General features: G+C 45.0%; 3 protein-coding genes and 1 pseudogene across 3 annotated transcripts; 3 read left to right on the top strand and 1 right to left on the bottom strand.

The window, feature by feature from the left end:
• Window positions 1–1,355: 1,355 nt before the first annotated feature.
• Window positions 1,356–2,602, top strand: LOC109774340 (F-box protein At5g18160-like; annotated as a pseudogene).
• Window positions 2,603–3,116: 514 nt separating this feature from the next.
• On the top strand, window positions 3,117–3,995 carry LOC109774339 (germin-like protein 9-3). Its single transcript, XM_020333058.3, has one exon. It carries the CDS (start codon window positions 3,117–3,119, stop codon window positions 3,726–3,728), a length of 612 nt encoding a protein of 203 aa, XP_020188647.2. The 3' UTR covers window positions 3,729–3,995.
• Window positions 3,996–5,456: 1,461 nt separating this feature from the next.
• On the bottom strand, window positions 5,457–6,208 carry LOC109774355 (germin-like protein 9-3). The gene has a single exon (XM_020333072.2). The coding sequence runs from the start codon at window positions 6,117–6,119 to the stop codon at window positions 5,457–5,459; it is 663 nt and encodes a 220-aa protein (XP_020188661.1). The 5' UTR covers window positions 6,120–6,208.
• A 651-nt stretch (window positions 6,209–6,859) lies between these two features.
• LOC109774338 (germin-like protein 9-1) lies at window positions 6,860–7,694 on the top strand. The gene is made up of 2 exons (XM_020333057.1): window positions 6,860–7,155; window positions 7,271–7,694. The coding sequence occupies exons 1-2, from the start codon at window positions 6,860–6,862 to the stop codon at window positions 7,692–7,694; spliced, it is 720 nt and encodes a 239-aa protein (XP_020188646.1).
• Window positions 7,695–11,592: the final 3,898 nt, after the last annotated feature.

The following is an 11,592-nucleotide window of genomic DNA, read 5'->3' on the forward strand; positions in this document are numbered from 1 at the left end:
CCAAGAGTAATGGGGGATTTTTCAAATCAATAGAGCAAAGGCGTTCCCAGGGAGTCCGGATTCTCCACTAATAACATGAGTAGCATGAGACCACATTAGTAACAATGTCAACCCTGACGGGCAGGGATTTAGTCCCGTCAAAAGTAACTTCTCCATTAATATTTGACCACATGAGGAATGCCCAGCACCGATGACAAACCAGGCAGGGATGGATTCAAGGGGGTACCGGGGGAATTAAAAGTGATTAGTTAGATACAACCGACACATCTAATTAGGCCAGTACTACTAAAGAACATACACCAAAATATGGAAACCACCATAGCAAAAATATGGCCATGGGCCAGCCCAATAGAACGATAGTTCCCAAGTATTGACTAACTTAATTGGATTTATACAATCCCTCCTGCAATTTCATCGTAATCTTTCGGTTCTCTTTTGCCCTTTTGGGGGATAGAGGGATGGTGGAGGGACTAAGGCTAGAATTTTTTGTCATGGTTGGGGCAGGTCGAGGCAGAAAGGTTGTGGGGTAGCGAGTTGGCTAGTCTTGACCGGCCAATGTGGATAGGGAAGGAAACATGAGGTGCGAGCGACGAGGTAAGAATAAAAGGAAGCCAATAATGTGAATTAGAAATAATGGGTAATATTAAATTCTGTAGTTTTCAGGCAAGTGATGAAGATTACCTAAACAAGCAAGTGATTAAGACTTACCAAAATCAGTCTTGAAGACATGCTATTTGAACACACCATGAGACCTAGCCTCTGCTCATGCTCGGCCCCTATCCTCACATCCAAAACAAGTTCGCAACCGCCGCTTGTGTTGTCCTACCTCCTTGGTCTCAGATCGAGCTTGCTCCCCTCCGTACCTTAAGCAATGGCATCCAATTCGAGACCCGGTAAGGGTTGAAACCCCCCACGACCGCGATCAGCCAACGTTCTACCCCGCTTTACGCCGAGATCTTCTCGGCTGCTCACTTTAATACCTCGGAAGCATGCCGGAGTGGCATCTTCAACAACAAAGGTGAGCAGCTTATTCACCGTGCAAACTAGTTGTCGTTCTCTCTCCCCCCTCTCTGTGTGTGTGTGTGTTTCTTAATTTTTCTCTACATCTGCTATTGACGCTGAATATCCATGTATGGATGGCTAGGCGCGACAAAACACACCCATGTTGCGGACCCTGTTTGTCGCCATCGCTGGAACCTCGCCTACTCTTCATATTCATCTTCTAAGGTAAACCAGTTTCGTCTTCCATAACTAGTTTTTCTTACTTGTGTTCTTTATTTAAGTTAGTCACCCAAGACATTCAGTAAATCTTTTTTTTTGCTTTGTTCAGTTGACCCTTGACTCAACGTAGCACCATGCCGGACAAAAGAGGGGCAACACTCCTCGAGGATTTGCCTGGGGAGCTCATCGACAAGATACTCGTCCGGCTAACACCCAAGGACGTTGGTCGTTGTCGTGCCGTCAGAACATCCTGGTGTGATGCCACCTCCACGAGTGAATTTATGCTTGAACACCACCGCTCGCAGCGGTCACTCCCCATAATCAATGGGCAGGGGCGGCCAGCCACTTTCGCCGTCTTCCACGATGTGGGCACCAAAGCTTCCAGTCAAGAAATCTGGCCATGTCTTCCGGGTGCCAAACAACATTTAGAGAATAGCATCCAAGCCGCATGTGATGGCTTCCTCATCATCTACCGGAGATCTTGATTCTACATTTGCAACCCGCTCATCCGCATGCATGCTGTCCTACCACAGCCTCAAGTTGGGAAAGCCGGCAACAACGTAATTGGTTTCTACCGGCACCATCCTACTGGAGAATACAGGGTGCTCTGGGTCTCACGGTCACATATATTCAGCTTATATGTCCTCACAGTGGGATCCGCCGAGCCGAGGCACGTCATAGTCAGAATACCAACTACATCAAGACGTTGTGTGGGACATTCTTCCGTGGAACATATGCTACTGAATGGGTTGCGTTATTTGCCTCATTGTCCACCACCAATAGACCACCATGGCAGCCTGCATTGGTGTCCTTATTCCACCAATGAAATTACGGGAGACAGGAGAGACATTATTGTGTTTGACACAGAAGTTGAGTCATTCCGGTGGATGCATGGTCCTGCCCAGCCGTACTCTAATAGGAGGTTATTCAAAATGAAGGAGACACTGGCTTTTTTGGGCAGCTCGACTCCTCGTTTCACTGCTATGGATGTTTGGGTGATGCTGGATTATGACGCTGAAATATGGTCTTTCAAGTATCAGATTGATGTGTCAACAGTGGAGGCATCACGGCAACTTTATTTAACTTCTTTCAAAAAGAAAATGAAAACACCACTTCATTCAACAGTGCAATGGTTCAATGATATGGTTGTCCTCATCGAGCATGAGCTGCTGATCAGGTTTAATTCAAAATATGTGCTGCGTCTCGACATTGATGGCAAGTTCTTAGGTATGGTGAACATAGGAAAGAGTCAATATCGCATGTTGCTCACTCAACACCGCCTCAAACATAACATTACACCAATTATGTTCCTTTGAGTGAATGTATTTTTGTAACAGGAATGCACCCAGGCGTTTTCTTAGAAGCTAGGTATTGCATTTTCGTTTGTAATGTTTATTCCGTATGCAAGGCTGATAGGTTGATCGTTGTTGTTCAAAATGGAATTTGGTCCTAAGTCTTATTAGTACTCCTATTTGTCCCCCTAGGCCTAGCTCACGATTCGTTCCCCTCTTCAATCCCCAATCCACAACCATCTGTGATCGTTCATGATGCTAACTTCGCCAAAAAACCAGTGAATTCCTTGCAGTTTTGATGCACCCGAGGAGCAGAAACATCACTGGTGTAGGGACACCCGGGAGTTGAGAAACCACTCTCCTGGTCTTAATCTTAGCCAGCAAATGGTTACTATCTATGCAACACCTTGTGTTCGTCACTCACAAGGGACAGAAGAACAAGACATCAGCTCCTCGGTTCCTCCAATTCCTTTCCAAGAAATGGAAACCTGGCTGCCTATAAATGGCAGCTTATCAATCATATCCTCCATCACCACGGCTACAGGCATTCACCTAGCAAAAGCTTCAAGCTCTGCTCTAACGGCGTCCATGAACTTCTACTCCATGGTGCTGGTGGCCATTGCCCTGGTGTCAGCACCGCTGGCCGCTGTGGCCGGCGACCCGGACATCCTCACTGATTTCGTCGTGCCCACATCGCTGATCGGCATTCCCATCAACATCACCGGCGACTACTTCACCTACACCAGCTTCCGCCCCGTGCCACTGCCGACGGCGACCTTCACGCTGTCCAAGGCCTCCATGGCAGAATTCCCGGCTCTCAACGGGCAGAGCGTCTCGTACGCCAAGCTCAGGTTCCCGCCGGGCACCGTGAACCCGACGCACACCCACCCCCGGGCTGCCGAGCTGCTCTTCCTCCTCGAGGGCACGCTCTCTGTTGGCTTCATTGACACCGCCGGCAAGCTCTACACCAAGGACCTTGTCGCTGGCAACATGTTTGTGTTCCCCAAGGGCCTGGTGCACTACCAGTCCAACCAGGGGTCTCGGCCCGCGATGGCGCTCTCCGCGTTCGGCAGCGCCGCCGCGGGGACCGTGTCCGTGCCCGTCACCGTGTTCGGCACCGAAGTGGACGATGTTGTGCTCGCCAAGTCATTCAAGACTGACGTGCCCACTGTGCAGAAGCTCAAGGCGGCGCTCACTCCGCCACCCAAGAAATAAGTCTGTCCGTTCAAGACCGATGTGCCAACCGTCGTTGTGTGTGTTTTGGATTTTTTTGCTTGTTGAAATAACCGACCTGCCAGGCAATGCAGATAACCAAGTACTGCATCCACATGGTAGGAGCAAATTGGTGGTGAAATGTTGTTGAATATATGTGTTTGCAATGTCGTCTTGATTTGGATCGAACGGTTTGTGTGTGTTGATGTTTGAAACTTGTGATCTTGACTCTTTGAGTTACATATATGTTTGCGATTTTGATTAGGTTGTGTCTGGTGAGTTTGTATACCATTTTGAAGGTACCAATGCTGTATGATACACAGTTTCAGTTTGGCATATGATACATGTTTTAAACAATTCAGACCTCACAAAAGTGTACAATTATGTGCATGATGAAAGTTTGGCATGTCAAATTTGTAGCAGTGAACTTATTAAGTGAACTTTGCTGTCAAATTGTGGCGATGAACTTGGCGATTAGAGCTAAGGGAGAGGCATTAGCCAGAGGGGCGATTCAGCAGTTTTTAGCTACGATATGTCTTGGTGTAGTGAATGCAAGACTCATCTGACATTGAAATTTGTTCTTAGTTATATCCATATCAAGATTGTAGCTAATCTTTAGTTAGATTTATATTTGGATGTTTTTGTGGTGTCAGTTATGTTAAAACAGCACGGAACCATTTCATTTTGAGCGGCCATCTACTAAGTTCCATAGTTTTATTTAGAATGATAGGATTCTCCCCAAAATGGTGTAAGGAAGACAGAGAGGGACACTTGTCTTATGTTATGACTTGTAATAATAAGTGTGATTTGTATAGAACAATGTGCATCCATCGCTATATTATTATGCACATGAGAAAATTTCTCGTGAAATGAGCTTGAATTAAGTGTATATATGGATAAGATGAAGCCCACTCCTAGAGTGTGAGTGTGTCTAAATCAGCTCGAAGAGTGGTCAAAGCGGATGCAGAACATGTAGAACCAGAATGGACACTACTGAAAACCTTCATACTAGTCCTTAATAGAAGTTGTGGCTTGGTTGTCAACTGCAAACAGTTAAATAAACGAGATTCATCGCTCCATGGACAGAGCAAAAAGTTGAGTGTTGGTCAAAACAAGCTGCCACATTCCAAATATAACTCGGAGAAGCTCATCCACACACACACACACACACACGCGCACACACACACACACACACACACACGCACACGCACATGCACACACGCGTGCACACACACACACACACACACACACACACACACACACACACACACAAACTCACAAAACAGCTTGTGCATGTTATTTTGGCGAGCAATAAAACTCCAAAGCACAAGTTGGCGACACGTCAAGAGCCACATCGCCGTATGGCATGGCGTAGTCAGTCCGTATAGGTGTAGTGGGAGCAAAAATAATATTAAAACAGAAGCACAACACTACTCACTTGTACAATAACGATTAACATAGTATGTAACATTGAAAGTAACATAATAGAGTTTACTTGTAACCATGGAAATAAAAAAACAGAGTTGCATAACAGACACAAGTATATTTGATGGCATAATCTTAACACCCAAATCAAATGAAGTTTGACATGAGTCACCATAACAACTCACATGTCACAACATGCGCATCTTATTACACGACTTGAAACTCACAAGAACACCAGGTTCACTCCACCATCATTCACTAGCTCGATGGCCTTATTATTCATGGCGGCAGCAATGCACCGACGAATCATTTCTTCGGTGGCGGAGTAAGTGCCGCCTTGAGCTTTTGCACGGTGGGAAGGTCAGTCTTGAAGGACTTGGCGAGCACCGCATCATCGACGCCAGTACCAAACACGGTAACTGGAACAGACACGGTGCCCGCGGCGGCGCTACCGAAGGCCGAGAGTGCAACTGCTGGACTTTGCCCTGGGTTGGACTGATAGTGCACCAGACCCTTGGGGAATATGAACATGTCGCCGGCGGCTAGGTCCTGAGTGTAGAGTTTGCCAGCCGTGTCGACGAAGCCAACGGAGAGCGCACCGTGAAGGACGAGCAGTAGCTCTGCTGCACGAGGGTGGGTATGGGGTGGGTTGATGGATTCGGAGGGGAACTTGAGCATGGCGTAGGACACACTCTGCCCGTTGAGTGCCGGGAACTCGGTCATGCTGGCCTTGGTCACAGTGAAGTTCTGCACCCCTGGCATCGGCATCGGCATGGTCATGTTCATGGTGGCGCGAAAGCCGGTGTAGGTGAAGAAGTCGCCGGTGATGTTCATCGGTGCTATCCCATAGAAGTTGTCAGGGACGACAAAGTCGGTGAGGATGTCCGGGTCGCCGGCCACCATGGCATGTGGTGCCGTGACCAATGCAACCACCACCAGCACCAAGGAGTAGGAGTTGATGGACGCCATTGAAGTTGAGTATAGCCGCAAGTAAGCTAATGATCTTGTGGTGACAAGAGGCTGATTGGTGAACGCGGTGGTTGTGAGTTGTGGTGAAGATGTTGAGCTACCTGTTGTGTTATTTATACACAAGAGGCAATCTAGCCAGTGAGGTGATGAAGGTCGGATAAACCAAGGGCCATGCATGAACATTGTACAACAGCAAGCTGGTGCCAGCTAGTGCTATTTGACACACATCTGAGGAAGAATTAACTGGCCAATTCCATGCAGCTCTTGGTGTCTCCAAGCATATATGTGGATATACCAGCATGCGACTCAGAATCTTTTTGTTCTCATTCTGATACGAACTTTGCAGCCTCAACTTGATAAATATGATCTGTCCACCAAATACCCTGCAAGTATGTAATGTAGCACATACATGACATGAGCACAAACGTGTACATCACCTGTGAAACTTAGGAAACGACGATGGCAATGGCAAGCCAATTTGTTCCAGCTAGCTACCAGTGTCGTCCTTTACAGGCTACAGCCTCCTACAGGCTACAACGATGAACTAGCAATGGATTTATAATCATGTCTCAACCATGAACTGTCACAAGGGCATCAAACTTAGGAAACAACGATAGCAACGGCAAGCCAATTTGTTTGGCCCCTACAGGCTAAGGCTACAGCCTCCTACAAATAATCACAGCCTCAGGCCGGCCACCTCCAGTCCTCCACCCTTCACACAACCTTACTACTACGTGAAAATGGTGTCGTCGTGTCTTGCCCTCGTCGTCCTCCTTGCTGTGCCCTTTCTTGCCCTCGCCGGCGACCCGGACATCCTCACAGACTTCATCCTGCCGCCCGGCACCAATGCGTCGCTCCTCAACAGCACGTTCTTCACCTACACGGGCCTCTTCGCTGGCAACTCCGCCGACCCAGCCAAGTTCACGGTGACAAAGGCCACCGCCACCGAGTTCCCGGCGCTGCTCGGCCAGTCCGTCTCCTATGCTGCCCTCATCTTTGGCCCAGGCACCGTCAACCCGCCGCACGTCCACCCAAGGTAAAAAAAACTTTACACTCTTTGTAGTTGATCATGATTCATCCTCAGTATATACAGGTTTGTGCTCATGTCATGCATGTGCTTCTTCTTCCATGATTGCGATGGTGGCCGGCAGGGCGTCGGAGTTGCTTTATGTGGTGCAGGGCCCGCTGCTGGTGGGCCTCATCGACGAGACGAAAGGTGAGCTGTACGCGCAGACGCTGCATACGGGTGACATGTTCGTGTTCCCCAAGGGCATGGTGCACTTCCAGTTCAACGGTGGCGACCACGTGGCACGTGCCTTCTCAGCCTTCGGCAGTGCCAGCCCCGGCACCGTCTCGCTCCCGACTGTCCTCTTTGAGTCCGGCATCCCTGACGCCGTCCTCGAGAAGTCGCTTCACGTCGATCAGACCACCGTGGATGCGCTCGAGCAGGACCTGGCGCCGCTTGCTCCTGCTCCCTCTCCAAATACACCGCCAACGCCTAAGAATGGTGGTGTGGCACGCGCACCAGCGTGCTTCGCGCTGCTGGCTGGCTTCGCAGCAACATTGTTGCTGTGACTTGTGAACTTGTGACTTAGAGCCGTGGCTTATCTTGTTGTGAGGAACGTAATTTACAAGTACTTCGTCGAATAAGCTATTTCAAGTATCCGAAGAACCAAAATAATTGTGATGGTTTCTAAGGGGGGATATTTATATATGTGAAAGGTATTTGAATTTGTTGCACTTGGTTTACAGTATACAAAGTGTGTGCATGGACAATTTAGATGATTGTTGAAGTTGACACTTCGGTACATAATACCATTAAAAACATTTATTGCTCAATGCAACTGATAAATAGTTAATCCTGGATATATTATCCACACACACACACACACACACACACACACACACACACACACACACACACACACACACACGCACGCACGCACGCCCGCGCGCCCGCGCGCGCACACACACACACACAAGAAATAGGTGATTAACCGACTCATCATGCGTGTAAAGACGCGACACTTGCTCTCCTCTCAGTTTTGATGTGCAAGTTTGTCTCTAGTCAAGACTAATCCCCAGTTTATTCACAAAAAGAGAGAGCCTAATCCCCAGTTTAACAACCAGAGGAAGATCTTAACTCAAGCTTCCATAACTTTTAGTTATCTACATGGACGTTACAATGGGCAGTGTTGAATACTAAGACTTCACGTGAACTTTCTATTTTGATGCAAGTTTCATCTAAATTCGTCGTGTACATGCGAAAACTGGATGGACTGCAAACATATAAGCAGTTCATTCAATGCCATGAATGGAGTGTATGGACTCATAATTTATATGTCCTTTTCTTTTTCTTTTCTTTTTCGCTATGCTTATGCGAGTGCGCTTTTCTTTGATGGCACATAACCCTATTATTTCTCAATTGTTCGACGAGCAACAAAACATTGTTTTTGTGTCAAACAAAATTTGAGATGAGCACAATCATAAGTCACAACAAGCATATTATCACATTCACAAGTCACAACAACATAACTCAACTAAGTTACAACAACACGGGCCAGCTTATTCTGTTATTACGTGATCAAGTTTAAATCACAGCCTTCCGTCGGTGAGGTTAGAGGTGTAATGTTATACCATGACCTACAAACCAAAATGACGCGGATCTAAATTGATGAGTATTATTGTACATGCTTTCATAATACACTTTAATATGGTGATCTCAAACCTAATTGTTTTTTCAAGTCACGCGAACAACAAGGTTACACGAACTTTCAAGGAGGCAAGGAATTCACCCATACTATTTTTTTATATTATTCTGCAAACATATTCGTACATATCTCGTGAATAGATAAATGAACTTACCCAAACTTTATGTAGTGCTGTTTTCCTACAAATATTTAATATTCTGTAGTGCTATAAAACACAAATTTGACCATTCCGGGATCCAAAGGATCGGGACCATCAATTTTCTTTATTTATTTATTTCAGACACAACTCAATAGGTATTTATAAAGGTTGTTAAACTCTTGCAGTAGCACCCACTATTACTTATATAAACGAAAATCATGTTACAAAAAGGAAAAAAAGGGATAAAATAAGAGCAATGTTCGAAAAGTCAAGCATGTATGTTTGACCAAGTTTAATGAAAAAATATCAACATCCATAGAGCGTGGGTGTGTCTAAATCAGATCGAGGAGTGGAGCTGTCAAAGCGGATGCAAAACAGGTAGAACCAGAATGTAAACTACTGAAAGCTTCAGTCCTTATTAAAAGTCATGGATTGGTTTTTAACTGCAAACATACTATTAAATAAATGAGGCTGGTCGCTCCATGGACATAGCAACAAAAGAGAATCAATTTTGGTCATAACAAACTGCCCTATTCAGTCACCAAACAAAATTGAGAGAACCTCATCGAATATTCAATTCTGAGCATGGGCTCATCTGCACCTGGTGAACAGTAAATTCTAAATCAAATACTAGAAATATTTAAAAAATCTGTTTTTTCTTTTGCACGGAAGATGTTTGAGTGCGTGAGCTGCGTGCCAAATTTCAACGCATTTGGACATCCGAGTAGTTCTCAGCAAAAAAGAGTCAAAATATGGTCCGAACAGTCTATGACACCAAGGGTGATGTATGAGCGTTCTAGAATTGCAAGCTGTAAACAGCTAGCTAGCACACACATCTAAGGAAGATTTAACTGGCCTATGTTATGCAGCTCTTTGGTGTCTCCAAGCATATGGATATACCTAGATGAAACTTTCAAAATTTTGTTATCATTCTAACAAAAAAAACTTGGGTGTTTGTGTCTCTCACTCTCAACTTCACCAATCCGTCTTTCCGGAAAAGAAAAAAACTTCACCAATCCGAGCTGTCTGAACTGTTGAGCAAATAGCATACAACTGTATCTTTGTTTTAATACTGCATTATTAAGTATTAAGAATTAACTGTCACAAGAACAGCGTGTCCACGCGCACACACACAAAAGAAAACTCTGTCATGAAAGCATCCCAGATACTGGGCGTGCGTTCGTTGGAACAACCTAACTAAACTATCCGCTGTGCCGATGAGTTAAGGATTTTTTTCCACCCGCAAAAAAAAGAGTTATGTCTTTTTCTTTTCGAAAAGGAGGTAGAAACCCCCGGCCAAGTCAAGGTCTGTTCGTTTGACGCGTCGTGCACTCTATTGGTCCATGGTAGCGAATTAATGTGTGAACTTTGTGGCGACCTCAATTAAAACGCAAGTAAGCCCCAACGAAAAGAATGTTGTCGGATACTAGCCTACTCAAAAACGCCACTCCTAGTACCATACAGGCAAAGCACAAGCTAGCTCTAACCGGGCTAGCATTGTAAGCCCAGACACGACACAAACTAGACCAATCAGTAGGGATGAAAATGGAGTGGAAACTTTTCGTTTTTCCGGAGGAAAAATGGAAACGGAGAGGAAATATGAAAACGGAAACGGAAATTTGCATACGGAAGTGGAAATGGAATTTTTTATGCGGAAACGGAAACAAAAACGGAACGTTGTTTTCCGGTGGAACATGCATGGAAATGGAACTTTCCGTTTCCGTGAATATGGAATTTCTGTTTTTACTATAGACCTATAGCTGCTTTGTAGCCCAACCACCAAAGAGAACACAATGACACAATTAGTAGAATGGATCTATGGCCCAACTTCTAGTACCACACATGTACTCAGCTTGACCCTATACGCAATTGTCCAGTACTACTACAATACTACGCTAAGTTGCTAACATAATGATATTATTTTGTAGCCATGTTAACAACTCATTAAATTTGTTTGTTTTTGTGTGTATTTCTCTATTATTCAAGGGGTTTTTAAGTTCCGATCAATGCCTATTTCTGTTTCCGTATCCGCTTTGTATTCGCTCTGTGTCTGTTTCCGGTAGTACCTGTTTCCGTATTCATTTCCAGGGTTTCTGTATTCGTTTCCGTTTTTGCAAAAAAATATGAAAACAAATATGATAGCACTCAGTTCCGTCCGTTTCCGCTCCGTTTTCATCCCTACCAACTAGTACGTCTTCTCTACTTAATTACTCCGTCCTATGTTTTAACTTTTATGATTCAGATGTATATAGACACATTTTAGTGTATTTGTTCACCTATTCTAGTCCATATGTAATCCATATTGAAATATCCAAAACATCTTATATTTGTAAAAGAAGGGAGTACTAATCAACTTTGCTAACACTAATCAACCGGATTAGACAAGATTACCTAACAAAGAATGCCCTAATAATCTATAAAATGTATTTAGCGTGCCTACTATTGATGGTGAGAGACATTTGATCTATTGTACGGACTTGTGCATAATTCATTTTACATTTTTTTTATTTTGTGGGGAACATTGTAATTATTTTCTTGGTACTCATTTTTGCGAGCGGGCTTTTCTTTGATGGCATGAGTAACTATTTCTGTGTTGTCTAACAAACAACAAAACATTGTGCCC

The sequence above is a fragment of the Aegilops tauschii genome, chromosome 4, assembly GCF_002575655.3.
Source record: "Aegilops tauschii subsp. strangulata cultivar AL8/78 chromosome 4, Aet v6.0, whole genome shotgun sequence".
Classification (NCBI taxonomy): domain Eukaryota; kingdom Viridiplantae; phylum Streptophyta; class Magnoliopsida; order Poales; family Poaceae; genus Aegilops; species Aegilops tauschii.

What these genes read in the sequence shown, in the direction of transcription:
- LOC109774355 (XM_020333072.2), bottom strand. Translation starts at nt 6,119, where the DNA reads ATGGCGTCCATCAACTCCTACTCCTTGGTGCTGGTGGTGGTTGCATTG.
- LOC109774338 (XM_020333057.1), top strand. Translation starts at nt 6,860, where the DNA reads ATGGTGTCGTCGTGTCTTGCCCTCGTCGTCCTCCTTGCTGTGCCCTTT. An exon ending in CCGCCGCACGTCCACCCAAG is followed by an intron (nt 7,156 to 7,270) that starts GTAAAAAAAACT and finishes GGTGGCCGGCAG; the next exon opens with GGCGTCGGAGTTGCTTTATG.
- LOC109774339 (XM_020333058.3), top strand. Translation starts at nt 3,117, where the DNA reads ATGGTGCTGGTGGCCATTGCCCTGGTGTCAGCACCGCTGGCCGCTGTG.